This window comes from Agelaius phoeniceus, chromosome 5, assembly GCF_051311805.1.
Source record: "Agelaius phoeniceus isolate bAgePho1 chromosome 5, bAgePho1.hap1, whole genome shotgun sequence".
NCBI lineage: Eukaryota > Metazoa > Chordata > Aves > Passeriformes > Icteridae > Agelaius > Agelaius phoeniceus.
In genome coordinates, this window is record NC_135269.1 from 72209594 (window position 1) to 72237478 (window position 27885).

At 49.9% G+C, this 27885-nt stretch overlaps 1 protein-coding gene across 3 annotated transcripts in view; it reads left to right on the forward strand.

Moving 5' to 3' along the window:
* Positions 1 to 27885, forward strand: part of LOC129119670 (uncharacterized) — a 110202-nt gene that overhangs the window by 64809 nt on the left and 17508 nt on the right. For all 3 annotated transcript variants that reach the window (XM_077179287.1, XM_077179286.1, XM_077179288.1), the window contains exons 52-72: positions 499 to 615; positions 2305 to 2418; positions 6530 to 6718; positions 7540 to 7575; positions 8290 to 8334; positions 8869 to 8913; positions 9305 to 9349; positions 10635 to 10670; positions 11783 to 11842; positions 13200 to 13325; positions 13968 to 14039; positions 14198 to 14233; positions 14527 to 14586; positions 15384 to 15428; positions 16511 to 16546; positions 18136 to 18171; positions 20156 to 20212; positions 20344 to 20415; positions 21814 to 21885; positions 22352 to 22387; positions 27522 to 27602. In XM_077179287.1, coding sequence (XP_077035402.1) covers positions 499 to 615; positions 2305 to 2418; positions 6530 to 6718; positions 7540 to 7575; positions 8290 to 8334; positions 8869 to 8913; positions 9305 to 9349; positions 10635 to 10670; positions 11783 to 11842; positions 13200 to 13325; positions 13968 to 14039; positions 14198 to 14233; positions 14527 to 14586; positions 15384 to 15428; positions 16511 to 16546; positions 18136 to 18171; positions 20156 to 20212; positions 20344 to 20415; positions 21814 to 21885; positions 22352 to 22387; positions 27522 to 27602 — 1416 coding nt within the window. The remainder of the gene's footprint in view (positions 1 to 498; positions 616 to 2304; positions 2419 to 6529; positions 6719 to 7539; positions 7576 to 8289; positions 8335 to 8868; positions 8914 to 9304; positions 9350 to 10634; positions 10671 to 11782; positions 11843 to 13199; positions 13326 to 13967; positions 14040 to 14197; positions 14234 to 14526; positions 14587 to 15383; positions 15429 to 16510; positions 16547 to 18135; positions 18172 to 20155; positions 20213 to 20343; positions 20416 to 21813; positions 21886 to 22351; positions 22388 to 27521; positions 27603 to 27885) is intronic.

The window sequence follows — 27885 nt, forward strand, 5'->3', positions numbered from 1 at the left end:
TGGCAGGATGCGGGGCTGTCACTGTCACACCAATCCTTTGTTTGTTTTGGTGTGGCAGGATCCAGGCCTGTCACTGTCACGCCAATCCCTTGTTGTGTTTTGGCGTGGCAGGATCCAGGCCTGCCACTGTCACACCAATCCCTTGTTTTGTTTTGTGTGGCAGGATCCAGGCCTGTCACTGTCACACCAATCCCTTGTTTTGTTTTGGTGTGGCAGGATCCAGGCCTGTCACTGTCACACCAATCCCTTGTTGTGGTGTGGCAGGATCCAGGCCTGTCACTGTCACACCAATCCCTTGTTGTGGTGTGGCAGGATCTGGGGCTGTCACTGTCACACCAATCCCTTGTTGTGGTGTGGCAGGATCCAGGCCTGTCACTGTCACACCAATCCCGTGGTGTGGCAGAATCCAGGGCTGTCACTGTCACACCAATCCCTTGTTGTGGTGTGGCAGGATCCGGGGCTGTCACTGTCACACCAATCCCTTGTTTTGTGTGGCAGGATCCGCTGGTGTCCCACACTTCCCACCGTGTCCCGGCCTGGACTGAGGTGGCAGGAGAAGGACAGAGCCTGGAGCTGGAGACTCCAGAGGTGATGCTGTCTGGAGGAATCCCTGAGGTGAAAATAAACAGCAGGAAAGATGAAATTGGGGATTTTACTGTGTCCAGTTTGGGGCTCTTCCAATCAGGAAGGACATGGAGAGCATTCAGGGAAGGGAATGGAGCTGGGGAGGGTCTGGAGAACCAGGAGGGGCTGAGGGAGCTGGGAAGGGTCTGGAGAACCAGGAGGGGCTGAGGGAGCTGGGAAGGGTCTGGAGAACCAGGAGAGGCTGAGGGAGCTGGGAAGGGTCTGGAGAACCAGGAGGGGCTGAGGGAGCTGGGCAGGGTCTGGAGAACCAGGAGAGGCTGAGGGAGCTGGGCAGGGTCTGGAGAGCCAGGAGGGGCTGAGGGAGCTGGGAAGGGTCTGGAGAACCAGGAGGGGCTGAGGGAGCTGGGAAGGGTCTGGAGAGCCAGGAGGGGCTGAGGGAGCTGGGCAGGGGCTGAGCCTGGAGCAAAGGAGGCTCAGGGGGCCCTTGTGGCTCTGCACAAGTCCCTGCCAGGAGGGCACAGCCGGGGGGGTCGGGCTGTGCTCCAGGGAACAGGGACAGGAGCAGAGGGAACGGCCTCAGGCTGGGCCAGGGCAGCCTCAAGGGGGAATCAGCAGGAATTTTTCCATGGAAAGGGGCTCAGGCCTTGGCAGGGGCTGCCCAGGGAGGTTTGGAGTCACCATCCCTGGAGGTGTCCAAGGAATTCCTGGAGGTGGCACTCAGAGCTCTGGGTTGGGGACAGGGAGGGCTCAGTCACAGCTCAGACTCCATGGTCCTGGAATTCTTTTCCATCCTAGAATTCTCTGGAGTGTCTCCTGCCCTGGCAGGGATGGATCCAATCCCGTTGTCAGGATGGATTGGGATTGTCCCTGCTGGGATTGCCAGAGCTCCAGGAGCGTTTGGAGAGCACTCCCAGGGACAGGGTGGGATTGTTGGGATGCCCTGGGACTGGGTGATCCCTGTGGGTCACTTCCCACTCAGGACATTCCATGATTCTGTGACTCCAGAGCCCTCATTTGGAGCAACCGGACAAATTCCAGCCATCCCAATTAACAGCTCCTATTTGTGGGAATCAGGAATTTATCCACAATTTTAAGGCTTCTCTCCATGCTGGGCTTCCTGTGGGAGGCATCTCCTGGGGTTTTATCTCCCTCTGTGGCAGGATCAGGATGATCCAATTCCTCAGAGGCCTGGACAAGGTGGGACAGGACATTCCCCCTCAGCCCCAGGCTCCTCCCATGTCCTCAGGTTCTCCCCAGGTTTTTCCAAGCTGGTTCAGGACATTTTAGGAGTTTGAGAAGGGTGGTTTGCTCCAAGAGACACAACCCTGGAGCCAGCAAAAGTTGGGATTTGGGATACAGAGACCCCAAAACTTCCTCTGTTGAGCTTGGGGAGCCCAACCCAAACCAGAAAAAAAGGATTTGGGACCATCAGAGCGTCCCTCAGTCCCTCAGGGAAGGAATTCCCTCAGGGAATCCTGCCTTTTCCATTGGCACTGATTGGATGGGTACAAAGGAGTTAAAAATTCCCAGAGCCTGACTGGGCAGATCACTGGAATTCTGAGTTTTGCCCCTGTTTTATTGCGATGGAAAATGAAATTAGAGAAAGGATTTCTGCATGGATCAGTGTCAGGGCCTGGGAAAGGGCCCTACTGTCCAGTTTTTCCAGTTTTTCCAGTAATTAATGGAATTTTGTGGGTGTTTATCCATCCCTCTCTGCAGAGCTTGGCTGTGCCCCCACCACATCCAGGAGATCTGGAGGAAAACCATTCCCTGGATCTCCTGCAGCCCTTGGAGGAGAGGCTGGAAGGACAAGCCCAGCAGGACACCAGCCAGGTACGATTTTCCAAGGATTTCAGAGGGACTGGGATGCAAATCTTAATCCTGGGGGAGGCTTCTCCATATCCCTGGAGAACACCAGAACTCCTGGAATGGGCAGGAAAAAAAAAATCCCTTTGGCAGCGACAAAAATCCCTTGGGAAATGTTTTGTTGGTTAATTCCACAATTTTGGGGGGGAAAACCAGGATAATCCCATTTTATCTGATCCCATCCTTGTGTTAGTCCACCTTGGTTGACTGAAAAGTTGATGGTTCCCAAGACTTTTAAAGCAGGGATAATGCAGATTCCAAACAGGGAATTTAAAATATGCCTCCTACAGGACATTCCCTTTTCCTTCCCACTTTCCATGGGTATGGAAATTCCTGGATATGGTCTCAGGATATCCCACAGATATTCCAGGATATTCCTGCTGTGCTCTGGAGCATCTGAGTCATTTAAAGAGGAAGATTTTAGGGTCCAGGCAGGAATTTGGGGATTTTCTCTGATCCCTAAAATCCCATTTCCCTCTGTTTTCCTGCCCTCCTGGGCAGAGATTCCTTTCCCAAATCCTGCTCCAAACCCAGCCCTCTCCAGTTTGGACATCCCGATGGAATTCTTGGAAATGCCCAGAGGCAGGACAGCACCAGCTTTAAAAAGCAAAGGGGAAAAATCCCTGGGATATTTCCTTGGAGCTGCAGGAACAGCATCAGCAAGGATATTTTTTATTTTCATATGGCAAGACGGGAGTGACTGCAAGTGGGGAGATGCAGCTCCAGGAAATCCCGCTCTGGTTTATCCACTTTGCCGAGCTCTTCCTTTTGCTCCCTTTATCCCTGCCCGGGCTCGGGAAATTAATTCCAGGGATAATCACGGAGCTGGGGTCGCGATGGCTCCAGCGGCCACGAGAGGGCTCCCGGCTCCAACAGAAAATCCTGGAGTGGGAACCGCGGCTCTGGAGACGCCGCCGGGATGTGCCAAGAGCATCCCGGGCTCTGCTTTTCCTCCTGGATGCAGCAATTCCCTCCCCTGGGAATGGTCAGGCTGGAGGAACACAGAGGATGGAGCCCAAACCCATCGGGTTTGGAATGGGTTGGGTGGGAAGGGATTTAAGGATCACCCCATTCCATCCCCCTGCCATGGCAGGGAATCTTCCACCATCCCAGCCCCAGGGTCCAGCCTGGCCTTGGACATTGCAGGGATCAGGGCAGCCCCAGCTGCTCTGGGAATCCCTTCCCAAAATCCCAGCCCAGTCTCCCTCTCCAGGGAATTCCCTCCATTCCCAGCTCTCCCAGCCTGGGATTGGATCCATCCGCACTCCGACTCCTCTCTAGGAAGGGATTTTGGGATCCGGGGGCTTCACTGGGAACCTCAGGACTCCAGGAAGGGTCTCCCTTCCCTTTTCCATCCCCAACTTCCATAAAAATCCCTCGGGATGGATTCTGAGTGTCCCAAATTGCAGAATCCCAGAGCAGTTTGGGTGGGAAGGGACCTTAATGTCCATCCCATTCCAATCCCACCATCCCAGGCTGCTCCAATCCTTCCTTGGACACTGCAGGGATGCAGGGGCAGCCCCAGCTGCTCTGGCAATTCCAGCCCAGCCAGGAATTCCTCATTGCCAAGATCCCATCCCTGGCTGCCCTCTGGCACTGGGAGCCATTCCCTGGGTGCTGTCCCTGCAGGCCTTGGCCCCAGTCCCTCTGCAGCTCTCCTGGAGCCCCTTCAGGCCTGCAATGTGCTGGAAGCTCTCCCTGGATCCCTCCTTTCTCCAGGGGAACATTCCCAGCTCTCCCAGCCTGGCTCCGGAGGGGCTCCAGCCCCGGAGCAGCTCCATGGATTCCTCTGGATTTCCTCCAGCAGCTCCTGATGATCCCCATTCTATCAGGAGCTTTATCAACACAGAACAACTCCCACAAATATTTTAGGACACTCCAAACTCCCTCAGCAGGACAGGATCTGCATCCCAAGGATGTTTTCCTTGCTTGCATTTGGAGTAAAATCCCATTTATCCTCATGAGAAGGGAACAGCACATTCCAAAGGCAGGGAAGGAGCAGCTCCACATCCTGGAGATGCCAAGGAGGGATGGAGCCAGTTTTCCTGCCAGATTTCCCAGTAGCAGCAGCAGGAATCACAAATTTCCACCTGGAAGAGCCCAGGAGCTCCATCCCTGAGGAGCAATTCCTGGCAGGAGTTAACGGGAAGCAAAGGAACCCCTGGGAAGAGCGGGATGAGCCCAAATCTGTGTGTCCAGAGCAGGGCTGGATACTCACCCATGGATGAGCCTCTGCTTTGGGGTTATCCCAAAAAATTCCTGTCCTCCATCCCTGGATTCCAGCTTATTTCTTTCCAGAGTTCATTTGGATAAATCCCCCTCATCTCCACGAGGATAAACCCACAATTGCTTCATTTTCCTCCCTGAAATCCTCTCTTTTTTTTTCCTATTTTTCCCTTTCCTTTTCTGCAGGAATATTTTTCTTTCCTCTCCCTTTTATTTACATTTTCCCTCTTTTTTTCTTTTTTTCCCTTCCCTCTTTTCCTTCTTTTTTTTTTTTTTTTTTCCCTGCCAGCAACAAATCATTCCTCGAGGAAGCAGCAGCCTCCCAGTTTTTCTTGGAAGTGCCTCACTCCTGGAGCAGGAAACTGCCAAAATTACAGAGGAATTATGGAATTAATGGAATCTCATTTACCCAGGGAGATTTCCCAGCAAATGGGATCCATTCCAAACCCCAACCAGGTCTTGGCAACCTCTGGAATCTCTGGAATCGCCTCCACGAGGATCTGTGGAGCATTTTAGAGCCATTCCCAGGGAAATGAGCAGTGGTGCCATCCCATGGTGCCACCTCTGGGGGATTTTCCCTCATTTATCCCAAAAAATCCCACCCTGGATGGGTTCTCCCCGTGCCACCCTATCCTTCATCCCTCTTTTATCCCTTTTCCCCTCATCCTCTTCCAGTAAAGAATTCCAGTTTTAACTGGCTCAAAATTGGGGTTTTTTTCCCCCTTGTGAGCCAGAAATTTGCTGGGTTCATTATCCATGAGGTGGAATTATCCCATGGGTTTTTTAAAATCCAGGAAAAAAGGATGAACATCCCTGAAAACCTCACCAAGCTGCACTCACCAACATTCCCTGGGAGTTTAGGATTTATTTTCCCTGCTTAAACCATCTAAAAAGCCGTTAAATTATTGGGGGGGGGGAAATAAAAAATAAAATAAAAATAAAAATTTATAAATATATATTATATATAACATATAGTATATAAAAATAAAATTTAAAAAAAAGGAATATCCCTAAATAAGTGCACCAAATCCTGATTTTTCCTTCTCCTTCTTGTGCTCCTGGAAGATCTCAGGACATTTATGGCCAATAAATTCAAATTTCTGCTTTCAGATCCAAATATTCCCCAAATATTTGCCTCAGGAAATAATTGCTGGGAATATTCTTGATAGGAATATTCTCATTTTTCCAATGGATCATTGCCTCCTGTTGCCAGGGAAAAGCAGGAACAATTTAGGAACCAGGTCAGGAATTATTTGCTTTACCTTGTGTGCCTTAAGTATTCCAAATTATCACCGGGGGGCTGATTAACATATGGCCCTTAATTGGCATTAATTGATGGTTTATTCCAATTGGATGCCCCAGGTGCAGTAAACATGGAGTTGCCTGGGAATGGCTGGAGCAGGGAGGGATTTTTAGCTCAATTTTGGAATATTTTAGGTTTTATTGCTTCGAAAGGGCCGCGGATTTATGGCCTGGCCATAAACTGGAAAACGGAACCATGGAATTCTTAGGGTTGGAAAAGATAATTTTGGTTTTATTGGTGTTAATGTTATTATTTTATAATTAGAAATTCACGGAATCATGGAATGGGGTGGGAGAGATCCTAAAGCCCACCCAGTTCCACGGGCAGGGGCACCTTCCACTATCCCAGGTTCTCCCAAGCCCCATCCAACCTCACCTTGGACACTTCCAGGGATGGGGAATCCACAATTTCTCCACGAAACCTTTCCCAGGGCCTCCCCATTCCCTGGGTAAGGAATTTTTTTCCTCCCATCCAATCCAGTTCTCCCCTCTGTTGGTTTTTAAACCATTCCCTGTCCATATGTCAGGTGCTGTGTTTCCCTTCCCGCAGGAAAACGGGAATTCCGACAGCGGCTCCGCGATCCCGAGGCACAGATCCAGGAGATCCCGCCCCGTAAGGATCCCATTCCAGAGCCATCCCTGTGATCCAGGAGGAAGCAGTGCCCCTTCCCTGGAGGCTCCACCACCAGCTCATCCCCCTGGTGCTCCAGGAGCTCGGAAATTCCCGTTGGGATCCACGGTGAGCAATGGAAGTGGGCCCTTATTTTCCTACCTGGGTAAAGACGCGATGAATGTGGAAATTTAGGGATAAATATCCATAAATAAAGCAGGAAACAGGTGCTGCAGGAACCATTTTTCATGGACAAACAGATCCTTCTCTGTGAATTTATCCAGGGAAAAGAGGGAACAGAATAATCTGGGTTTTGGGGAAAACAGAACAACTGGAATCCCCTTGGAATGTCAAAGGTATTTCCCTGTGAGGGTGGGTGGTGATAAACCTGCCCATTCCTGACACACCTGGACATTCCAGGGATCTTTAACACAAGATCCCGGAAATGGGGGCAGGGGGGGGAAAAAGTTGATTTTTATAAAAAAATATAGGAGCAAAAATTCCTATTCCCAGGAGGAATGGACGGGAAATTCAGGATGATTTTCCTGTGAATGGATTTCTTTGAAAGCAGGGAGTGACCCTCGCCCCGCATTCCCAGGAGGAATGAGCTGAGCTCATCCACACCTTCTCCAGAAATTCCAGGGCTGAAGTGGGACACCTGTGCCACTGCCAAAAGCCTGGAGTTGCTCAGGAATTGCTCAGGAATTCCTTGGTCCTGGCAGCTCCCAGATGTCCCATCCAGGCTGGAGCAGATGAGGAGCCTGGAGCCACCCCAAATCCAACCAGGAACCCTCCAAAGGATCCTGGTGATCCCTGGAAACCCCCAGCTTCCCTCTGGGATTTCCCACCTCCTTCCTCACATCCCATTCCTCAGAGGTGTCTTTCCCGTGGCTCAAGGAAAAGTTTTTCCAGCTGCTCTCACAATTCCCTCTCCTCTTTTTGAATCCAAGGCATATCCAGGCCCTCATCATCCAAGGAGAATTAAGGTACGGAATTCCTCCTGTCCTGCTCTTATCCCAGGGAGGAAGCAGCTGCTCCTTTCTCCCTCTTATCCCACTCTACCCCACGGATCCCATCCCATCCCATCCCATGGATCCAATGGACCCCATGGATCCCATCCCATCCCATGGATCCAATGGGCCCCATCCCATCCCATCCCATCCCATGGATCCAATGGACCCCATGGATCCCATCCCATCTCATGAATCCCATGGATCCAATCCCATTAATCCTATCCCGTCCCATCCCATCTTGTGGATCCCATGCATCCCATCCCATGCATCCCATCCCATGGATCCCATCCCACACACCCCATCCCACTGATCCCATTCCATGGATCCCATCCCACAGATCCCATCACATGGATCTCATCCTCTGGATCCCATCCCATTCCATCTCATGGATCCCATCCCACAGATCCCATCCCATCACATCCCACGGATCCCCTCCCACGGATCCCATCCCATGGATCCCCTCCCATGGATCCCACGGATCCCATCCCATCCCACGGATCCCATCCCATCCCACGGATCCCATCCCATGGATCCCATCCCATCCCATGGATCCCATCCCATCCCACGGATCCCATCCCACAGATCCCATCCCATCCCATCCCATGGATCCCATCTCACAGATCCCATCCCATCCCACGGATCCCATCCCATGGATCCCATCCCATCCCAGTGCCTTTTTCCTTGCAGAAGGAGGGAAGTGGCCCAGCAGATCCCTCCTCCCCTGGCCCAAAGGTCAGTGCTTTTATCCCACATTTTAATGTGCATTCCCAGGATAATGATCCCTTTTCCCAGAGCTGCCTCACTTCGGAAACTGAGGAATCACAGGGAAAAAAAATCAGGAAAATTGAGATGAAATCACCAGTTCTGCCATCGGTGATGAGCAGGAATTCCAGGGTGGAATCTTTCACAGCTGATCCAAACATGGGGTTTGTGTTTTGGGAATTCTCAATCAGTTTGGGATTCCTCCTGTCTCCTTCAAAATCATGGAATTCTTTAACATCCACAGTATCCTCGGATAGGGAAACCCTGGATTTTTCCTTTGCTCCAGGATTTGTGCTTCTCCCTCTGCATTCCCACTGCACAGGAGAATTCCCAATCCGTTGTGGGAATGTGGGTGGCGGAATTCAGGGATTCCTCCATGGATATTTTGCCAAGAACTGCAGCAGGAATAGGGGCAGCACCCACTTGCTGCAAAGAGGGAAGGGAAAATTCCTTGGAATAATGAATTTTTGGGATTGACTATTCTGGGGATTGGTTGTTTTCCAGGGAGACGTGGGAGCTCCTGGATCCCGTGGAGACAAAGGAGAAAAGGTAGGGATGGGGTTTTCCTGAACTTTGAAACCAGAATTCCCTGTGTTGAGAGGGTCTGGAAAGGGAAAGGCGGTTGGGAATACGCTCATGGAGAGGACAATCAATGGAAACTGGGATTGGTACATTCCCACCTTTATCCCCAGATCTTCCTGGTTTGGGTTTTTTTTTTTTTCAAATTCCAGCAGTTTCCCACATATTTGCCACGCTCAGGAGGAAATCCAAAATTTAAGAGTTGGATTTAGTGATTTTTGAGGAATTTTCCAGCCAAAATGATGGAATTATTCTATCCTACAATTCCAAAAATTCAAGTGGTGCAAAGAGGGAAGGGAAATTCCAAGGAATAATGAATTTTTGGGATTGATTATTTTTTTTGGGATTTGTTGTTTTCCAGGGAGAAATGGGAGCTCCTGGAGCCCGTGGAGACAAAGGAGAAAAGGTAGGGATGGGGGTTTTCCAGCCTGATCCTTTGGAATTCCAGCAGTTTCCCACACATATGGCACATCCAGGAGGAAATACAAAAGTTCAAAGTTGGATTTAGTGATTTTATTTTTAGGAATTTTCCAGCCCAAATGATGGAATTATTGTATTTTATGACGCCGAAAATTCGTTTTCTGCTGGATAAGAGAACTAAAAGATGGGATGGACAAGGAAATTCCAGCCCTGGCATGAGGGCAGGGATGGAAAAAAATGCCACAAAAAAAACCCCTCATTTCAGGGACACTTTGGGCAGTGAAAATTTACAGGGAGCAGGTGGCAGATCCAGGGGGACGGGACACGGAATTCCAGGAGAAAGGGAGGGTTGGAGAAAGGCAGAATCCCATGGGGAATTTTGGATGGAACCCTGGGAGAAAAGGAGGGGGGCTGGAAAGGGAATTTTGTCTTGCAGGGACAGCCTGGGGATGGGGGAGAACCTGGAGAGAAGGGGAGTGCTGGAATTGGCTCCAAAGTTTATTTGGGAATCTCCTCCGAGAGCAGCCTGGGTGGGGCTGGATCCAATCCCAGCCCTGGGATATCAATGAATTAAATCCAAGGAATTAAAGAGATGCTGTCCAGCAGGACTAATGATGGCAAACCAAAAATATTGACATAAAAAATAATTATTTGTTAATTTTATTTATTTATTTATTTACTTATTTAAATAGTTATTTGTTTGATATTTAATTATTTATTATTTAATTACTAATTTTTATTTCTGATGAAGCTCTTTTTGTCTAATTATTTATTACTAATAAATAATTAGATAAAAAGATCTTCATCAGAATTATTTATCATGGAGAAGCTGAAACTCCCAGGACAGGACAGAACAGCGCATGATACCAAAGTAATTAAATTAATTTAAATTAATTATTTTGGTGTTTGAAAAATAATTAATTTGTTTTAAAGCAATAATTTTTAAAGCAATTAATTATGCTTTTATAATAATTATTTATAAAATTATTTTATATAATATTTATTATTTTATAGTTATTATTTATATCATTTTTTTAAAGCAATTATCTTACAATTAGCCAAAAACCCCAATAATTGAAGTAGAGATTGATGTCACTCATCCAGACACAACCTGAGTGGGGTGTTTGATCACCCCTCTCATCCCATCACTGAATTCCTTGGAATTAGGGCATTTTCCCAGCTTTTTCCCACTTTCCAGGCAGAGAATCCCTGGAAATCTCCAGCTCAGGGGTGACAATTCCATGACCTCGGAATCCTCTCTTTATTCCCAGGGCACCAAAGGAGACCGAGGGGAAGAAGGTCAGAAGGTAAAGGACAAAGCTGGTGCCAGCCAGGGGGGACTTTTCCTCCTTTTCCCATATCCCACATTCCCAGCTCGGGATCAGCATCCAGGTCACCTCCTCAGGTGTGGCTGGGGACCAGGAGGAGACTCCAGGAGGATCACATGGACAGGACACCTTGGGAATGAGTCATGAATGCCAGGGAATGAGTCTGACCCAGAATCCTGGGATAACATTCCTAGAAATATTCCAGGAGGATCACATGGATAGAACACCCTGGGAATGAGTCATGAATGCCAGGGAATGAGTCTGACCCAGAATCCTGGGATACCATTCCCAGGAATATTCCAGGAGGATCACACAGACAGGACACCTGGGAGTCATGAATGCCAGGGAATGTCTCTGACCCAGAGTTCTGGGATACCATTCCTGGGAATATTCCAGGAGGATCACATGGACAGGACACCTTGGGAATGAGCCATGGCAGGGAATGTGTCTGACCCAGAATCCTGGGATCCTGTTCCCAGAAATATTTCAGGAGGATCACATGGACAGGACACCTTGGGAATGAGCCATGGCAGGGAATCTGTTTGACCCAGAATCTGTTTGACCCTGGGAATGGCATCCCAGAGTCCTGGGATACCATTCCCAGGAATATTTCAGGGGGATCACATGGACAGGACACCTTTGGAATGAGCCATGAATGCCAGGGAATGAGTCTGACCCAGAATCCTGGGATAACGTTCCCAGGAACATTCCAGGAGGATCACAGGGACAGAACACCTTGGGAATAATGCCAGGGAATGTGTCTGACCCAGAATCCTGGGATAACGTTCCCAGGAACATTCCAGGAGGATCACAGGGACAGAACACCTTGGGAATAATGCCAGGGAATGTGTCTGACCCAGAATCCTGGGATCCCATTCCCAGGAACATTCCAGCTCCCTCTTTTCCAGAGCTGATTCCCAGCAGCTCTGTCTCATCCAGAGGAGATGAGGGCTCTGCAGGAGCCCTCGGAATGGGATCAGCTCCGTGGGATTTCAGCTGGATCTCCACGGAGCAGCACGAACCACACTCTCCCTGTGCTGGGTTTACACTGGAAGGAGAATTCCTGATTTTTCCTGACTTTCCTTTCACAGGGAGAGCCTGGAATTGGGTTCAGAGGTCCCATTGGCCAGGCTGGAGCACCTGGATTTAAGGTAAGGTTGAATCTCTCTTGGAATTTTTTTTTTTTCCTGGGTTTTTCCTCTTTGCCATCCTGGTTTTCCACTGCTGGGTGTGGAGCACGGAAGTGACTGCAAAGAGCAAGCACCAAAATCATCCTGGAAAGGCAGGAGAAGGATTTGGGATAGAGGGAATGCCCTGTGTCCTCCAAAGGGCCATTCCAGAGGGAGAACCTGAGGATAAATACGGAATCGTGGAAGGGTTTGGGGTGGCCTCTCTGAAATCAGCAGGGACATCTCAGGCTGGGGAAAAAATCCAGGGAATTGTGGGCTCGGCAGGAATGAGCTCCAGGGATCCCTGGGATGTTTGAATTCACCACAGGTCGGGAGCCAAAGGCTCTGTCCTTATTTAGCCATGGAAAAGCCCTTTTTTTTTCACCAAAATTTGGGAAGAAAAGACATCCCAAAGTTTGGTGACAATTTCTCCAGCCTTTGGATCTTCTCATGGATCAGGACTGGAAGTGGTGTCCCAGATTCCATGTGCTGGTCGTGGGAATTCAATGAGACACCCCAGATTTTCTCCAGGAGCTCCAGCAAATCCCACCCAATATCCCAATTCCAGAGGGAGATCCAAAGGATAAATATGGAATCACGGAAGGGTGGGGGCTGACCTCTCTGCAATCAGCAGGGACATCTCAGGCTGGGGAAAAAAATCCAAGGAATTGTGGGCTTGACAGGAATCCCTGGGATGTTTGAATTCACCACAGGCCAGGAGCCAAAGGCTCCGTCCTTATTTAGCCATGGAAAAGCCCTTTTGTCACCAGAACTTGGGAAGAAAAGGCATCCCGAAGTTTGGTGACAATTCCTGCAGCCCTTGGATCTCCTCATGGATCAGGACTGGAATGTCCCAAATTCCACACACTGGTCATGGGAATTCAATGAGACATCCCAGATTTTCTCCAGGAGCTCCAGCAAATCCCACCCAATATCCCAATTCCAGAGGGAGATCCAGAGGATAAATACGGAATCATGGAAGGGTGGGGGCTGACCTCTCTGCAATCAGCAGGGACATCTCAGGCTGGGGAAAAAAATCCAAGGAATTGTGGGCTTGACAGGAATCCCTGGGATGTTTGAATTCCCCACAGGTCAGGAGCCAAAGGCTCTGTCCTTATTTAGCCATGGAAAAGCCCTTTTGTCACCAGAACTTGGGAAGAAAGACATTCCAAAGTTTGGTGACAATTCCTGCAGCCCTTGGATCTCCTCATGAATCAGGACTAGAATGTCCCAGATTCCATGTGCTGGTCGTGGGAATTCAAGGAGACATCCCAGATTTTCCCCAGGAGCTCCAGCAAATCCCACCCAATATCCCAATCCCCTGTGATTCCCTCTCCAGGGCGAGCCAGGGGCCCTGGGACCTCCAGGAGCTCAGGGCATCCAAGGAATCCGCGGCAACGCCGGCACTCCTGGATCCCAGGGGGACAGAGGGGCTCCAGGTCTGCCCGGAATTCCGGGACAGAAGGTGAGGGGACACCATGGGCTGTGTTTGTCACCTCAAGGTGGCCGCAGTGAGCAAACTGTCCAGGCCAGGTGGCCCCTGTGGGCCAAAGCCCCACAATTCCAGGTTTTCCTGAGCCTGGAGGCTGTCAGGGAAGTGGGAACAAATCCCAGTTAGGATAGGAAAGGTACTGGGAATGATTAGAACGATGGGATGATCCTCAGGTTCCAAAAGAAAACAGTGGAGCCCCCAGGAAATTGTTCTTCCTGGGAATTCAATGGTGGGACTGGGAAGGAGTGGCCACGGGGACGGCAGCTGGAATTTTGGGGTCATTAATCCCTGGGAACAGAGGGAGGAATCCCAGAATCCCAGGATCACTGAGGTTGGGAAAGCCCTCCAAGATCAAGGAGTCCAAGCTGTGCCAAATCCCCAGTGAGTGCCACATCCAGGAATTCCTTGGACACCTCCAGGGATGGGGACTCCAGACCTCCCTGGGCAGCCCCTGCCAAGGCCTGACCGCCCTTTCCATGAGGAAATTCCTGCCGTGAGGAAATTCCTGCCAGTGCAGGGAACCCTCGCGTCACCAGCTCCCGCTTTTGTCTGGATCAGGGAAATTGGGGCCTTTCCCATCCGTGCGTTCTCCTCTTAAAGGGTTTTGTTTTCCAGGGGGAACGTGGGAGGAGAGGCCGGAGTGGATCTCCTGGCCCCATGGGACCACCGGGATCCCCAGGAAAAGAGGTGGATTTGTACATATTCCCTGTGCCTTTTGGGAGGGAGGGATGGGTGAGGGATCTGGGCTGGATGGGGCTTCCATCCTCTGGGAATGTTGGGCTAGGAGAGCACTGAGCACTTCCAAAGCAAATCCTCCCTTTTATTTCGTTCTCCTTCTCCCGCAGGGAATTCCTGGGACACCTGGACCCAAAGGCAACAAGGTCAGTGCCACCCTCCTGGGAAAGCCATGAGCAGAAATCCTGGGATGGGAATGGGACAAATCCCTGCCTTCTCCTGGCTCCTCATCCCTGACCCCATCCTACTTCATCCCATTCCACCCTCACTCCCTTCCTCCCATGGTGGCTGCAGCATCCTCCAGAGAGAACAGCAGCAAATCCATGGATTTGGGTCTCCTGAGTCTTCCTGGGACTTCAATCCTGGCCAAACTAATCAGGAATTGCGTGGTGGGATTTCCCTGCTCCCGGTGACGCCTCTGGAATTCTCTGTTTTCCAGGGAGAAGCCGGCGTTGGAGCCGCTGGCCCGAGAGGTCCCCGTGGATTCCCTGGCCCTCGGGTAAATAAATAAATATTCCATAAATATTCCATAAATATTCCATAAATATTCCAGGCTTGGATTCCTGCAGTCTCCAGCCCCTTTGGAGGCAGCTTCATCCATTACCTCCTTCCCACCCATCCCAGAAATTCCTGAAGGGTTTCAGGCAGCAAAATTCACTTTTCATTCCTATCCCTGAATTCCTATCCCAATTCCCTATCCCCGAGGAGTTTTGGTCTTGTTCCAGCAAAGTCGGAATCGGAGCCCGTGTTTGAATTTGCTGCTCCTGTGGCTGTCCCACAAAAAAAATTGGGATTTTATGGCCCAATCCATCGGGACAAACTCCCCACCTGCTTTGGGATGAGAACCCCGAGGCAAAACACTCCCTGAAAATGTCAACAGCTCTGGGTAAACCTCGCTGGAGCTTCATTTTCCAAAGGAAATGATGGAAAAATGTTTCTGCTCTTCCAACTCCGGCATAAATCTAAATCCCAGGATCTCAGGTTGTGTTGGCTTCATTTGGGAGACCTGATTTTGGCCTCAGTTATTTGGAATTTGGGCAATTCCTGAGGCTTAAAGGCAGCTCCTGCAGGGTCAGCTCCTGTAGGTGCACATGGACCCCCCAGTGCAGCTCTTCCATCCCAATCCATAGGAACACCCAGCACCTCATCCTGATGGAGGCATGAGGAGGTTGGACAGGTCCTCTGGAGACAGGGAATTCTGCCTGCCCCATTCCCAGCGGGACGGTTTGTGGGTTTGGGATTCCCTGTGTGCCTCACTCCCCGTTTCTGTCCCTGCCCCTCTGCTGTGTCCCCCAGGGTGACGAGGGCATCGTGGGAATGCGGGGTCCCCCTGGAATGATGGTGAGTGCTCCGATATTCCCGGAAAACCATGGATCCACGGCTGGCAGAGTCCCCAGGAGCCATGAGAGAAATAAAATGGGATTCTTCCAGTGGGAAATAGAGATTTGGGAACCCGAATTCCAGTGGGATGGGGGAGCGGGAATCCTGTGAATTCCTTACTGTCCTTGTCCATTTGGGTGGCTCATTCCAAGGTCTGGAAGCCCTCCTGGGATATCAATCCCTGCCTGCTGTTGTCAGGTCTGGGGGAATTTCAGGAATTTCAGGGCAGGAATTTCAGGCTCTTGTTCCACTGGAGGAGGCTGAGTAGGGGGAGACACAAATGGCAGCTGGAATTTGGATAAACTCATTATTATTTATTAATTATTATTTATTAGGCTGTTGTTTTTCATGGAATGAAAAAGGAAGAGGATTTTTTTTATAAGGACACGGAGCAATAGGAAATGGGGGAATGGCTTTAAACTGGAATAGGCCAGGGATAAATGGGATATTGGGAAGAAATTCTTCCCTGTGGGGCTGAGGAGGCCCTGGCAGAGAATTCCCAGAAAAATTGTGGCTGCCCCATCCCTGGAAGTGTCCGAGGCCATGTTGGACGAGGCTTGGAGCACCCTGGGATAATGGAAGGTGTCCCTGCAGATGGAAATTCCCATCTTCCTGCATGTTCCTGGGAAATTAGCAAACAGGGGTGACCACGATGGCTTTTCCCCTCCCCAAATTTGCCTCCCATCCTGGCTTGGCCTCCACGGGATCTGGAGATCCCCATCAAGGATCCACCTCCACCTTGGAGGAACCTCTTGGAGCAGCCCAGCTTTTCCTTGATGCTGGGGGTCCCAAAAATCCCAGTGGGATTCCCAAAATGAGGGAATTTGGCTGAATTTATCCACCTGCCAGGAGAATCCTGGTGGTGCACAGAGGATTAAAGTAGGAGCTCCTGTGCTGGTTCTTCCAGCAGATTTTCCATGCTGGAGCTCACCCCTGGAAGCAGCTCTGCCTTTGCATGGAGGCTGCTCTTTCCCAGCTTTCCACCTTCCCACTTTCCTCCCGGTTTTTGTGGATCCTCACGTGTTTTTTATGTGTTTTTCCAGGGTCCAAAAGGCTTCCCAGGCGTGAAAGGCCAAAGAGTAAGAGCTGATCTTATCTACAACTTTTATCTTATCTGCAATTCTTATCTACATCTTTTATCTTCTCCACACGGCGTCCTGATGTTGTAGGGAGCCACTGCCCTTTTGAACCACTGGGAATAATCCTAGGAAATCCTGGGAATGGGCTGGGAGAGCCCCTGGGTCAGCCCTTGGGAATCATCCCAGGATCTCCTGGGAATAAACTGGGAGAGCCCCTGGGTCTCCTGGGAATGGGCTGGGAAAGCCCCTGGATCAGGCTTTGGAAATCATCCCAGATCTCCTGGGAATGGGCTGGGAGTGTCCCTGGATCAGGCTTTGGGAATCATCCCAGATCTCCTGGGATGGGAGAGCCCCTGGATCTCCTGGGAATGGGCTGGGAAAGCCCCTGGATCAGGCTTTGGGAATTATCCCAGGATCTCTTGGGAATAGGCTGGGAGAGCCCCTGGATCAGGCTTTGGGAATCATCCCAAGATCCCCTGGGAATAAACTGGGAGAGCCCCTGGATCAGGCTTTGGGAATTATCCCAGGATCTCCTGGAAATGGGCTGGGAGAGCCCCTGGATCAAGCTTTGGGAATTATCACAGATCTCCTGGGAATAAACTGGGAAAGCCCCTGGATCAGGCTTTGGGAATCATCCCAGTATCTCCTGGGAATGGGCTGGGAAAGCCCCTGGATCAGGCTTTGGGAATTATCCCAGGATCTCTTGGGAATGGACTGGGAGAGCCCCTGGATCAGGCTTTGGGAATTATCCCAGATCTCCTGGGAATAAACTGGGAGAGCCCCTGGATCAGGCTTTGGGAATTATCCCAGGATCTCCTGGGAACAGACTGGGAGAGCCCCTGGATCTCCTGGGAATAAACTGGGAGAGCCCCTGGATCTCCTGGGAATGGGCTGGGAAAGCCCCTGGATCTCCTGGGAATGGGCTGGGAGAGCCCCTGGGTCAGGCTTTGGGAATCATCCCAGGATCTCCTGGGAATAAACTGGGAGAGCCCCTGGATCTCCTGGGAATGGGCTGGGAGAGCCCCTGGATCTCCTGGGAATGGGCTGGGAAAGCCCCTGGATCAGGCTTTGGGAATCATCCCAGGATCCCCTGGGAATAAACTGGGAGAGTCCCTGGATCAGGCTTTGGGAATCATCCCAGGATCTCCTGGGAATAAACTGGGAGAGTCCCTGGATCAGCCTCATGTGCTCTGCACTCCAGCTCCTAGTCCATTCAGATTCTATGAAAAGGTTTGAGGGAGAAAATTGGGAAATCCTTCGTTTTCAGGATGCCATCCCACCCCTGCAGGATGGAGGTGCTGAATCCCATTGGGATGGGAATTCCAGCAGCAATCCCACATTGTGCTGAGCATGGAGTCAGGAAAAGCCCACCTCAGTCCCTGGGGTTTTATTCATTGTCTAATCCATAAATTTGGGGTTTCCACAACATTTCATGGCGAGCTGAGCGTTTTCCAGTGTCCAGAGGATCTGACTTCCAGCTCCAGGGGATTTTAGTGGGCTTGGAGTGGGAATCAATGGCCTGAGCAGCACAGGAGGGAATAAAAAGGGAATAATTCACCTTTTTTTTTTGTTTCTTTTCCTGTTTTTAGGGTGATCGGGGACTTCTGGGACCAAAGGGAGAACGAGTAAGGACATTCCAGATTTTTGGGGGTTTTCCTTTCCCTGTGTGGCTCCCAGAAAAGCCTGGATCCATCCTCTCCTTGCTGTGCCTATGAAATTGAGAGGAGGCAATACCTGGATTCTCCCCTTCCTTTGTGGGGGTCTCCACCACTTTAAATCAAATTTTTTTTTATTCCATCCTCGCACTGGAAACATCTCTGGGGAGCTGAGTTTGTGGGATGGATTTCATGGGATCCTATAAAGCACAACAACAACCAAAAAAAAAAAAATAGAATAAAAAGGAAACTAATTTTGGGAACAATTTGCTGGGGCACAAAAATCCTGAATTAAGAGAGGAAGAAAATTCCCCCTGATTTTTGGAATGAGCAGCTGACCCCAAAGCCAACCTTAATTTCCAGCAGCCCGAGCTGGCTCCTGACAGGTAATGGGAAAATAACTCCTCAAGTGCTCCTGGAAAAATGCTCAGAAACCGCTGAACTCGTGCCCGGTGTTTTGTTAAGTCCCTTCCTGGCCGGAATGGCTGGTTGGAAAATGAGGTTTTGGAAGAGCTCCGTGATGATGCCGCCTTTGAGTCACGCAATATTCCGTGATTAAGGCCCATTTGTCTCTGAGGAAGCTCCTCTGGAAAGGAACTCGCCCCGGAGACCAATCAATTCTTAATTTGCTTCGTGAGGAGGCCTCGGAATTCTTCCCAGGCCGAAGGAATGCGGGATGAGTTTTCCGAAGGATGCCTCTGTAAAAGATGAGGTGGAATCGGAGATAGAACGGGAGCCGGAGGGGAAAATTGGTTTGGGTTTCTTCCACCTGATTCCAGCTTAATTTTCCATCCCATTCTCCCTGGATCAGTGTAGGAATAACTCCATGGATCCCAGGGTTGGATTAAACTGCAGGATTTTTAGTCTTCCTTCTATTCCCAAAATTTGCTGAGCCCCATCCTGGCTCTGTTAGAGAGCTGGGAAGCAGGAATGTGTATGAAACCAGAATTCAGGCAGGGTCCTGTGGTGAGGGTTGGACAGAGTCCAAAAAATGTCGGATTTTTGGGAATATTGATGGATGTGGAGTTGGTAAAAGCCCAGCAAGGCAGAATCACCCAGATCAGGAATATTTGCACTGAAGGGAGGTGAGTGAAGGGAATTTTTTCTGAAGGGAACCCAGCTGCCCACCTTTGGAAACACAACCATCCCTCCTCGAGAGCAGAGACATTCCTTGGAAAAACAGAATTCCACTCCCTGAGGAGCTCAGCCCGGATGTGTCCATGGGGTTCCTGTGTCCCTGTGGCTCCCAGGGTGGCACTTTGGGGGTGTCACCCCCCAAAACCTCCCTCTGAGGGGTGACCTCAGTGCCATTCCTGAGCTCCGGCTGCATCCATGATCCAGGGCACCATGGACAGCTCCATTCCCTGCTCCATTCCCACAGCTGGGAAGAGCTGGGAATCCCAACCCCCTGAGTGACAAAGCCACGTGTCACTTGTGGAGTCTGTCCCGGCACTGGGATCAGGGAATGATCCCATTGTCCCTTTCCATCCAGGAGAAAAGTGCTGGGATAACACCAGCGGCCTCCAGCATTTTTAGGGACAGGAGATCACTGGGAAACCTCGGGATTTGGGTTTTTCCGGGCATATTCATCACCCAGCTTTTAATGAAGGGTGATTAACCCTAGCAATTAACATTTTTGTTAATTACTGCATTCCCAGTGGGATCCTCTGAGTGACAAAGCCACATGTCACTCACGGAATCTGTCCCAGCACTGGGATCAGGGAATGATCCCATTGTCCCTTTCCACTGGGGTAACACCAGAGGGCTCCAGCATTTTTAGGGACAGGAGGTCACTGGGAAACCTCAGGATTTGGGGTTTTCTGAGCATGTTCATGACCCAGCTTTTAATTAAAGGTGATTAACCCTAACAATTAACGTCATCATTAATCACTGCATTCCCAGTGGGATCCATGAGCTCCTGGTGGATCCCTTTCCCTGTCTCTCCTTTCTCCAGGGTGAATCCATGACAATTTTTGGACCCCAGGGCTACAAAGGCACCAAAGGAGATCCCGTAAGTTTGGCTTTCCAAGCTGTCCCTTCTCTGCTCGGGATCAGTGCAGGGAAGCAGCACATGGATCCAGCTGGATCCTTCCAGGAGAGGCGGAATAATTCAAACCCACCAATTCCTGGTTTTCCTTTCAGGGTGAGCAGGGACTGCCAGGTTTTGATGGAGACAAAGGCGAGAAGGGAGAGGACGGACCCGTAGGAGAAAAGGTGGGAACTTCCCAAAGCCTGTGAGGAAGGGACTGAGGGCGGTGGAAGGAACTCCCGGAAAAATTATGGGTGCCCCTGGATCCCTGGAACAGAATTCCCAGAAAAACTGCGGCTACCCCATCCCTGGAAGTGTCCTAGGCCAGGCTGGATGAGACTTGGAGCAACCTGGATCATGGAGGGAGTTCCGTGGCTGGGATTGGAACTGGGTGATCTTTAAAGTCGCTTCCATCCCAAACCATCCCGGAATTCTCTGGTCTCTGCTGGAAAACACAGCCACACCCAGTTCTGGCACCGACAGGGAGAGGAGAGAGCTGGCCAGGGGCTTGGGGACCCCAAACAGATCCCATTTCTCAGGCGTCCCATGGGAAGAGCGACCACTCCATTCCCACATCCCCCTCTCCCTCCAGGAGCCGCCCCTGCTCCCGGAGCCTCTGGAATGCCCTTGGAAAGGCTTGGATGGCTCCCGTGTCCCTGTTGTGTCCCCTGGGTGGTGGCATGGCTCCTCCCTCTCCCTCTGCTCCCCAGGAGCTCATCCCAGGTCCCAACCCAGCCCCGTTTTCCTGGGAGGAATCATGGAATTCTCCCACTCCCAGCTGAGTCACAGCTCCCATCTCCGTGTCCTACTCATCCCAATTTCCATCTCACGGAAATGGCTTTGGCTTCTCTAGCCTGACCCAGGACTGAATAAATTCCAGTTCCCGCAGCAGCAGTGACACATCCAGCTCCTGTCATTTCCCACGGGAAGCTGCATCCCAGTGTAGCCCAGGTGGGAATTGCCTGATCCAAGGTGGGCACGTCCCTTGGGAAGAGGCAGATCCTGCCCTTTTCTGATCCCGCTGCTCAGGTCCCCACAGTGAAGGAAACACTTGGAAGACTCTCCCATGTTTTTTAAAGTCGGATAAAATCCCATGTATTTCATTTTTCCGGTTGGACTCTGATGAAAAATCCCCCATAAAAATAGATCCATAAAAAATAACCCATTAAAATACTCCAGAAAAAGTAATCCATGAAAAATAATCCGTGAGATAACCCACAAACCTCTCCCCTTGGATAAATATCTGGATGGCTTTGGAGGGTGGAATCTCCAGCCCCAGTGAGCCCAGCAGGGCCTTCTCCTGGATTTTTGGCAGATATAGAGCTCATCCCGAGGATCCAAACCCCCTTCCTGCCTGTTTTCCTTCAATCCCCACCACTGGGCAAGGAATCTTCTCCAGAGCAATTCCCAGAGGTTCCTGCCGGGTCCTGGCACTGGTGGCTTTCCTCCCGACCCCTGGGATGGAATTTTGATATGGAAATGGTGCTTTTGGTCATCTTGGTTATCTCCATGGGTTTTTTCCATGGATAAGTTGCAGAGAGCATGTGCTCACAATGTGTTTAACAGGGATTTTAACATTCTAGGGAACCAAAGGAGAAGCTGGATCCAAGGGAATGATGGGACTTTTCGGGAGCAGAGGACCCGTGGGACAGAAGGTGAGCGCCAGACTTGAGGCATCTCCTGCCAGGACTGAGGTGGAAAAATCTCATCCCGGTTTTCCCATGGGATATAATCCCTCATTCCCTCCCCAAAATTGCTGATTGGAGTGATTGAAGCTCTGGAAAAGCAGGACCAGATGCATTTTCCAGGAAAATCCTGAAGATTTTAAAGGAGCAGAGAGCTCTGGAAGCTTTTCCAGGCTGGAATGGTCAGTAAGGAGCTGCTGGAATGTCAGTATTCCAGCAGGGAGGTGAGAGATGTTCTCCAAGCTCCATTTAGAGCTGGTGGAATCAATTCTTTTCCAGCTGGGATATTTGGGATATCCCACTGCCCTTCCAGCTGCTACTGTAAGGAGCTCCTCAAAGCTCTCCTTGTCCCTTTTCCAGAATTCCTACAGCATTCCCTGTTTCCAGAGGGATCTCAGCTCTTCCCCAGGGTAACTCATCCCTGCTTTCCTTGCAGGGGGAGCCAGGAGAGCCGAGCTCGCCGGGATCTTCCGTGAGTCAGAAAAGTTCCCCTGCCTTTCCAAACCCTGGGTGTGGAGAAGGGCCCTGGTCCTCTCCCAGGGCCGGGAATGTGGGAAAGGGTGGGAAGAGGCCATGGGAACTCAGAGCTGCTCCCCAAAGTCCGTGTTCCAGGAGGTTTTGCTGGAAAACCAGCCTGGATATCAGGGATCACAGCCAGAAGTTTGGGGTTATGGCTTGTGGAAGAAATTCCTCTCTGTAAGGTTCAGGATGCCCTGGCACAGAATTCCCATAAAAATTATGGATGCCCCATCCCTGGAAGTGTCCAAGGCTGGGTTGGACAGGGTTTGGAGCAACCTGGGATAGTGGGAGGTGTCCCTGCCCTTGGGATGGGCTTTGAGGTCCTTTCCCACCCAAACCATTCCGTGATTCCATGATTTTGCATTAAGGAATGAAAAATACATTTATTTAATGGTTTTAATGCCTTTGGTGTATTCAGCCCAAGTGGAAAAGTCTCCAAGCTCCAAAGACTCTCAGAATCATGGAATCATGGAACATTTGGAGTTGGGAAGGGCCCGCCAGGATCACTGAGTCCAGCTCTTAAATTAAGGGCCCAAACTCCAAATTTCCAAGGTTGTTCCCGAGAAATAAATCCCCACTGATTCCTGGTCACAGCCACGGAATTACTGACAGGCCTGGAATCCCGAGTGGGAATTGCTCCCTGAGGAAAAGGCCCTCATCCAATTAGTAATTGTATTAATTATTATTGTTATTAATAATTATTATCAACCTTCTGAGCACTTGGCCAAAGCCTCGAGGCCGGAATGTGCTGCAAGGCCTGGGATCAGCGCTGCTAGGTGTGGGATTGAGGATATTTATGGAATTGTTTTGTAGGGAACACCTGACTCCATGGGGTGAATCCATCCAGGAATGGAGCAAAGGCTGCTGAGTGCAAAGGGTCCCAGCATCCTGGTTTTCCCTGGATTTTGGGGATAATAATTCCCACAGAGTGGTGTCCTGCCATCCACCATCTGAGCAAAGCAAAGGAATTTTCCTTTTGGAAATATCCTGGGATGCTAAGATGGGATTTGGTCCCTCACCGCATTCCCAAAATTGCAAAAGCCAGATCCGAGCTGGGACGCTGCTGGAGGATCCATGATAAATTCTGGAATTCATCCCACCTGGGGCCACCTCTGCCAGGTTCACTTCCCACTGGTTTTATTGGAAGATTTAGGGAATTCTCACGCATCATTCCCATCCATTCAGGCGCCTTAGGGAGGATCCTGATGGGAATTAAGCTCCCACTTCACTTCCTAAGTGCTCCCACTTTGATTATTCCTTCCCTGAGTTATTCCTGAGCTGTCCCTCATTCCCAAATCCTCTTTTCCCAAGGACAGAACTCCCATCCTGCCTGGATCCAACACCAAATCTTCCAGGTAGAGCCCTGTGCTCCTCATTTTCCTTCATTTCCCCCTAATCCCATCTTTTATTCCCACAAATTGCCCACAATTGCTGCTCCTGCTGAATTCCCTGGCCGCGATTTCGGCGCCCTCATCCATTTACTCTCCCGATTTTTCTGATCCATGGAAGTTCCCAACAGAGCTGACAGCATCTGTGTCTTCTCCCTGCAATTATTCCTCAGAGAATTTCAATGGATCCCCTTGACTTCCCACACAGGTTCAGCTTTAATATTCCAGGCGCCTCCCCCTCCTTCCCCCTCTTTTATAAAAGCTCTGCTCCCTTTTTATTTTGCTGTTCCTGCCTCACTTCCCTCTTTTATGTTCCAATTGCTGCCTTTTATTCCCATTAACTCGTCATTTGGATCATGGACTCAGGCTTCCAGCTCCTCTTTATTCCCTGTGATTGTGCATTAAAATAGCCACGGGTTAACCCGTTATTCTCCCCAAAACTCTGGGTTTTAATGCGCTTTTTCCTCGTTTCTTCCTCCCTGTTTTGGTTTTCCAGGGATTCTGAATCCCTGGAAAAGTTCAGCAGGAGTGGGAATGGTTTATAATCAGGAATTTGAGTTTGTGGTGGACATTAAATCTCCCAGGAAAACTGGGATCACCCAGAACCCTAAAACGCTGAAGGTTGGATCATTCCCTTCCAGATCCTCTCATTCCAAACCCCCAGCCAAGGGGAGTTTTCCACCAAACCAGGGAATTTTCCACCAAACCAGGCAATTCCCACCCCAAAAACCAAAATTTTTGAGGCAAAAAGTTGCTCAAAACTGCAGCAAATAAACCCAACCAAAACCCAGCAGGGAAGGGCTAAAGCCACGGCTGGAGCTCCAGGGTGGAGATTCCATTCCCATCATCCCATCAAATACTGAGGAGCAGGAGCCCGGGAGGTGGAAACCCTTTAACTCCTCATTTGGATCATGGACTCAGACTCCCAGCTCCTCTTCTTTATTCCCTGTGATTGTGCATTAAAATAGCCACGGGTTAACCCGTTATTCTCCCCAAAACTCTGGGTTTTAATGCGCTTTTCCCTCGTTTCTTCCTCCCTGTTTTGATTTTCCAGGGATTCTGAATCCCTGGAAAAGTTCAGCAGGAGAGGGAATGGTTTATAAGCAGGAATTTGAGTTTGTGGTGGACATTAAATCTCCCAGGAAAACTGGGATCACCCAGAATCCTAAAAGGCTGAAGGTTGGATCATTCCCTTCCAGATCCTCTCATTCCAAACCCCCAGCCAAGGGGAGTTTTCCACCAAACCAGGGAATTTTCCACCAAACCAGGCAATTCCCACCCCAAACACCAAATTTTTGGAGGGGGGGAAAGTTGCTCAAAACTGCAGCAAATAAACCCAACCAAAACCCAGCAGGGAAGGGCTAAAGCCACGGCTGGAGCTCCAGGGTGGAGATTCCATTCCCATCATCCCATCAAATACTGAGGAGCGGGAGCCCGGGAGGTGGAAACCCTTTTAGGAGAAGTTTGGGAATTCATCCTCCTTTTGATGTGTGCCTTCAAAGGGCTCCATCCTTTGGGGGGAGCATCCCGATGGATTCCAGCGCGTCCCTGCTCATTCCCAGCTCCTCCCCGGCTCCTCCCTGCCTCCAGCCCGCAGGAATTCTTGCCCTGGAGCCAGGGAGGATCCAAGGTTCCTCTGCCTGCGTCACAGCGTTGGTGACTCAGCCTCTCTGCGTGGACCCGCAGCGTTGGCAGCGCAGTTCCAGCAAGGTTTGAATCCCAAATCCAAAGAGCCGGGGTCTGTTTCCAGTATTCCCGCAGTAATTGCCTTTAAATTGCCATTTAAATTTTAATTTGCTCCCATTTATTGTCCGGCCTTGACTTCTCTGGCACGACACCGGGATGGAAATCTGAGGGAACGAATTTCCATTTGGCTTCTTTGCATTTTCTTCTTTTTTTTTTTCTTTTCTCCCCCCTTTTATTTTCTCTTTAAATTTCTCCAATCCCATCTTTTCCCTGCCCTAGGAAAGCATCACCTCCATGACCTTCTTCCCTTTCAGGCCATGTTCAATCCCAATTTTACGCTTTCCAATCCATATTCCAAAATCCCTCCAGCAGGAAACCACTTAGGGAGAGATAAAACCCGGGTCTAAATCTTATTTATGTTGCCTGAACTAAGTAGGCCAGGCTTAGACCCAGCCTTCCAGCACGTCCTTATGATTTTAAATATTCCAATCCACATTCCAAAATCTCTCCAGCCTGGGATAAGCAGGAAACCACTTATAGAGAGGTAAAACCTGGGTCTAAATCTCATTTATGTTGCCTGGACTAAGTAGGCCAGACTCAGACCCAATTTCCAGCACGTCCTTATGATTTTAAATATTCCAATCCACATTCCAAAATCTCTCCAGCCCAGGATAAGCAACAAACCAATTATAGAGAGATAAAACCCAGGTCTAAATATTATTTATGTTGCCTGGACCAAGTAGGCCAGACTCAGACCCAGCTTTCCTTCAGCATATCTTTAAGTGAGTGTAACTTTTCCTAAAACCAGCTGGGATTCTCTCAGGACGAGAAGGATCTCATGGAAAGCAGGAAGATGAGTTGGACAGGAAAATGTGGAAAACCTGGCACTGGAGATATTTGGGATAATTAAGAGAAATATTAAAGCTTAAATTAAATTTAAATTGAATTAAATTAGGAGAACTCTAATTATTGTCAGGTTTTTTAGTGCACAAAAAGAAGCTTTTTGAGCCATTCCTGGTCTGATCCCAGCTCCCAGCTCCTTCAAAACTGCAGGCACTTGAAGGTATCCTGGATTTGTGGGATTTAACCACCACACAAATGGTTTATTACCCTCCAATCTGCCCCAGCAAACAGAAATATTCCCATTTTCCCAGGGTTTTATGGTTTATTTACATCCCCAGATGGAATTTTCTATTGATTGTGTCAACAAATTGTTACCAATAAAGAGATATCCGTGCCTGGAATATGGAGGAACATGGATTTCCCCTGATCCAGGGAGTCCCTGGCACACAAATCTGATTTTTGTTTTTTTATCTTAATGAATTTGTTTCCCTCCAACAACCACAGCAAACAAATTCCAAGCAGAGAATTCCACTTGTTCAGCTCCTGATTTGCTCAAGCAGCCAATTCATTCTCCCCTGAGAGGGGCTCAAGTGGGGATAAATCCAATTTTTCCTTCACATCCAGGTGCTGGAAAATGCCATCAAAATTGGCCAGGATGGGATGAGGAGACTGCAGCAAACTTGGGAAAAAAAATTAAAATTTAAAAATTTTAAAAAAAGAGGATTTTTAGCAGGTTTATTTGCTACCACAACAATGGGAGACTCCATGAAATGAGGTCCCAGTGCCGGATGTGGCTCCAAAAGCCAAAAAATTCCACAACAGGATAAAAATCCTGCAGCCCCCTTAAATCATCCCTTAAATCCCTGTTCCCATTCCCACCCCATCCAAATCTCCCTGCCTGGAATGACCCTTTTGCTGCCACAATTCCCCCAGCTGGAATTACAAATTCATCCCCTCCCGGGTTTCATTTTCCAGGGATTTACAATCCATGGGATTGGGGTGAGGAGTGGGAGTTAAATCCCAGCCTCAGCTCTTGGGGCTGGTCCTGGGGGAGCTTCTGCCCTCGGATTGAGGGATCCTACAGTTGGGATTCCATCCTGGACTGTCCTCATCCCTCTTTCCTGAAAAAAAATGGGCTCTGGGATGAATTTTTTCCCAACTTTCTGGCAGGGTGCAGCAGGACTGGATGGGAAAAACGGGATTAAGGGAGCCAAAGGGGACAGAGGCCTTCAGGGACAGAAGGGGAAGCCGGTGAGTGGCAGGATTGTTTGGAATGTTTGGATCCCACATTCCTGTCTGCTCTTTCCCAAATCCCACATTCCTGTCTGTGCTTTCCCGGATCCCACATTCCTTTTGGGCCTTCCTGGACCCCACATTCCTGTCTGCTCTTTCCCAAATCCCACATTCCTGTCTGTGCTTTCCCACATTCCTGTCTGCACTTTCCCCACATCTCACATTCCTTTTAGTACTTTCCCAGATCCCACATTCCTGTCTGCTCCTTCCCAAATCCCACATTCCTGTCCCCTCCTTCCCA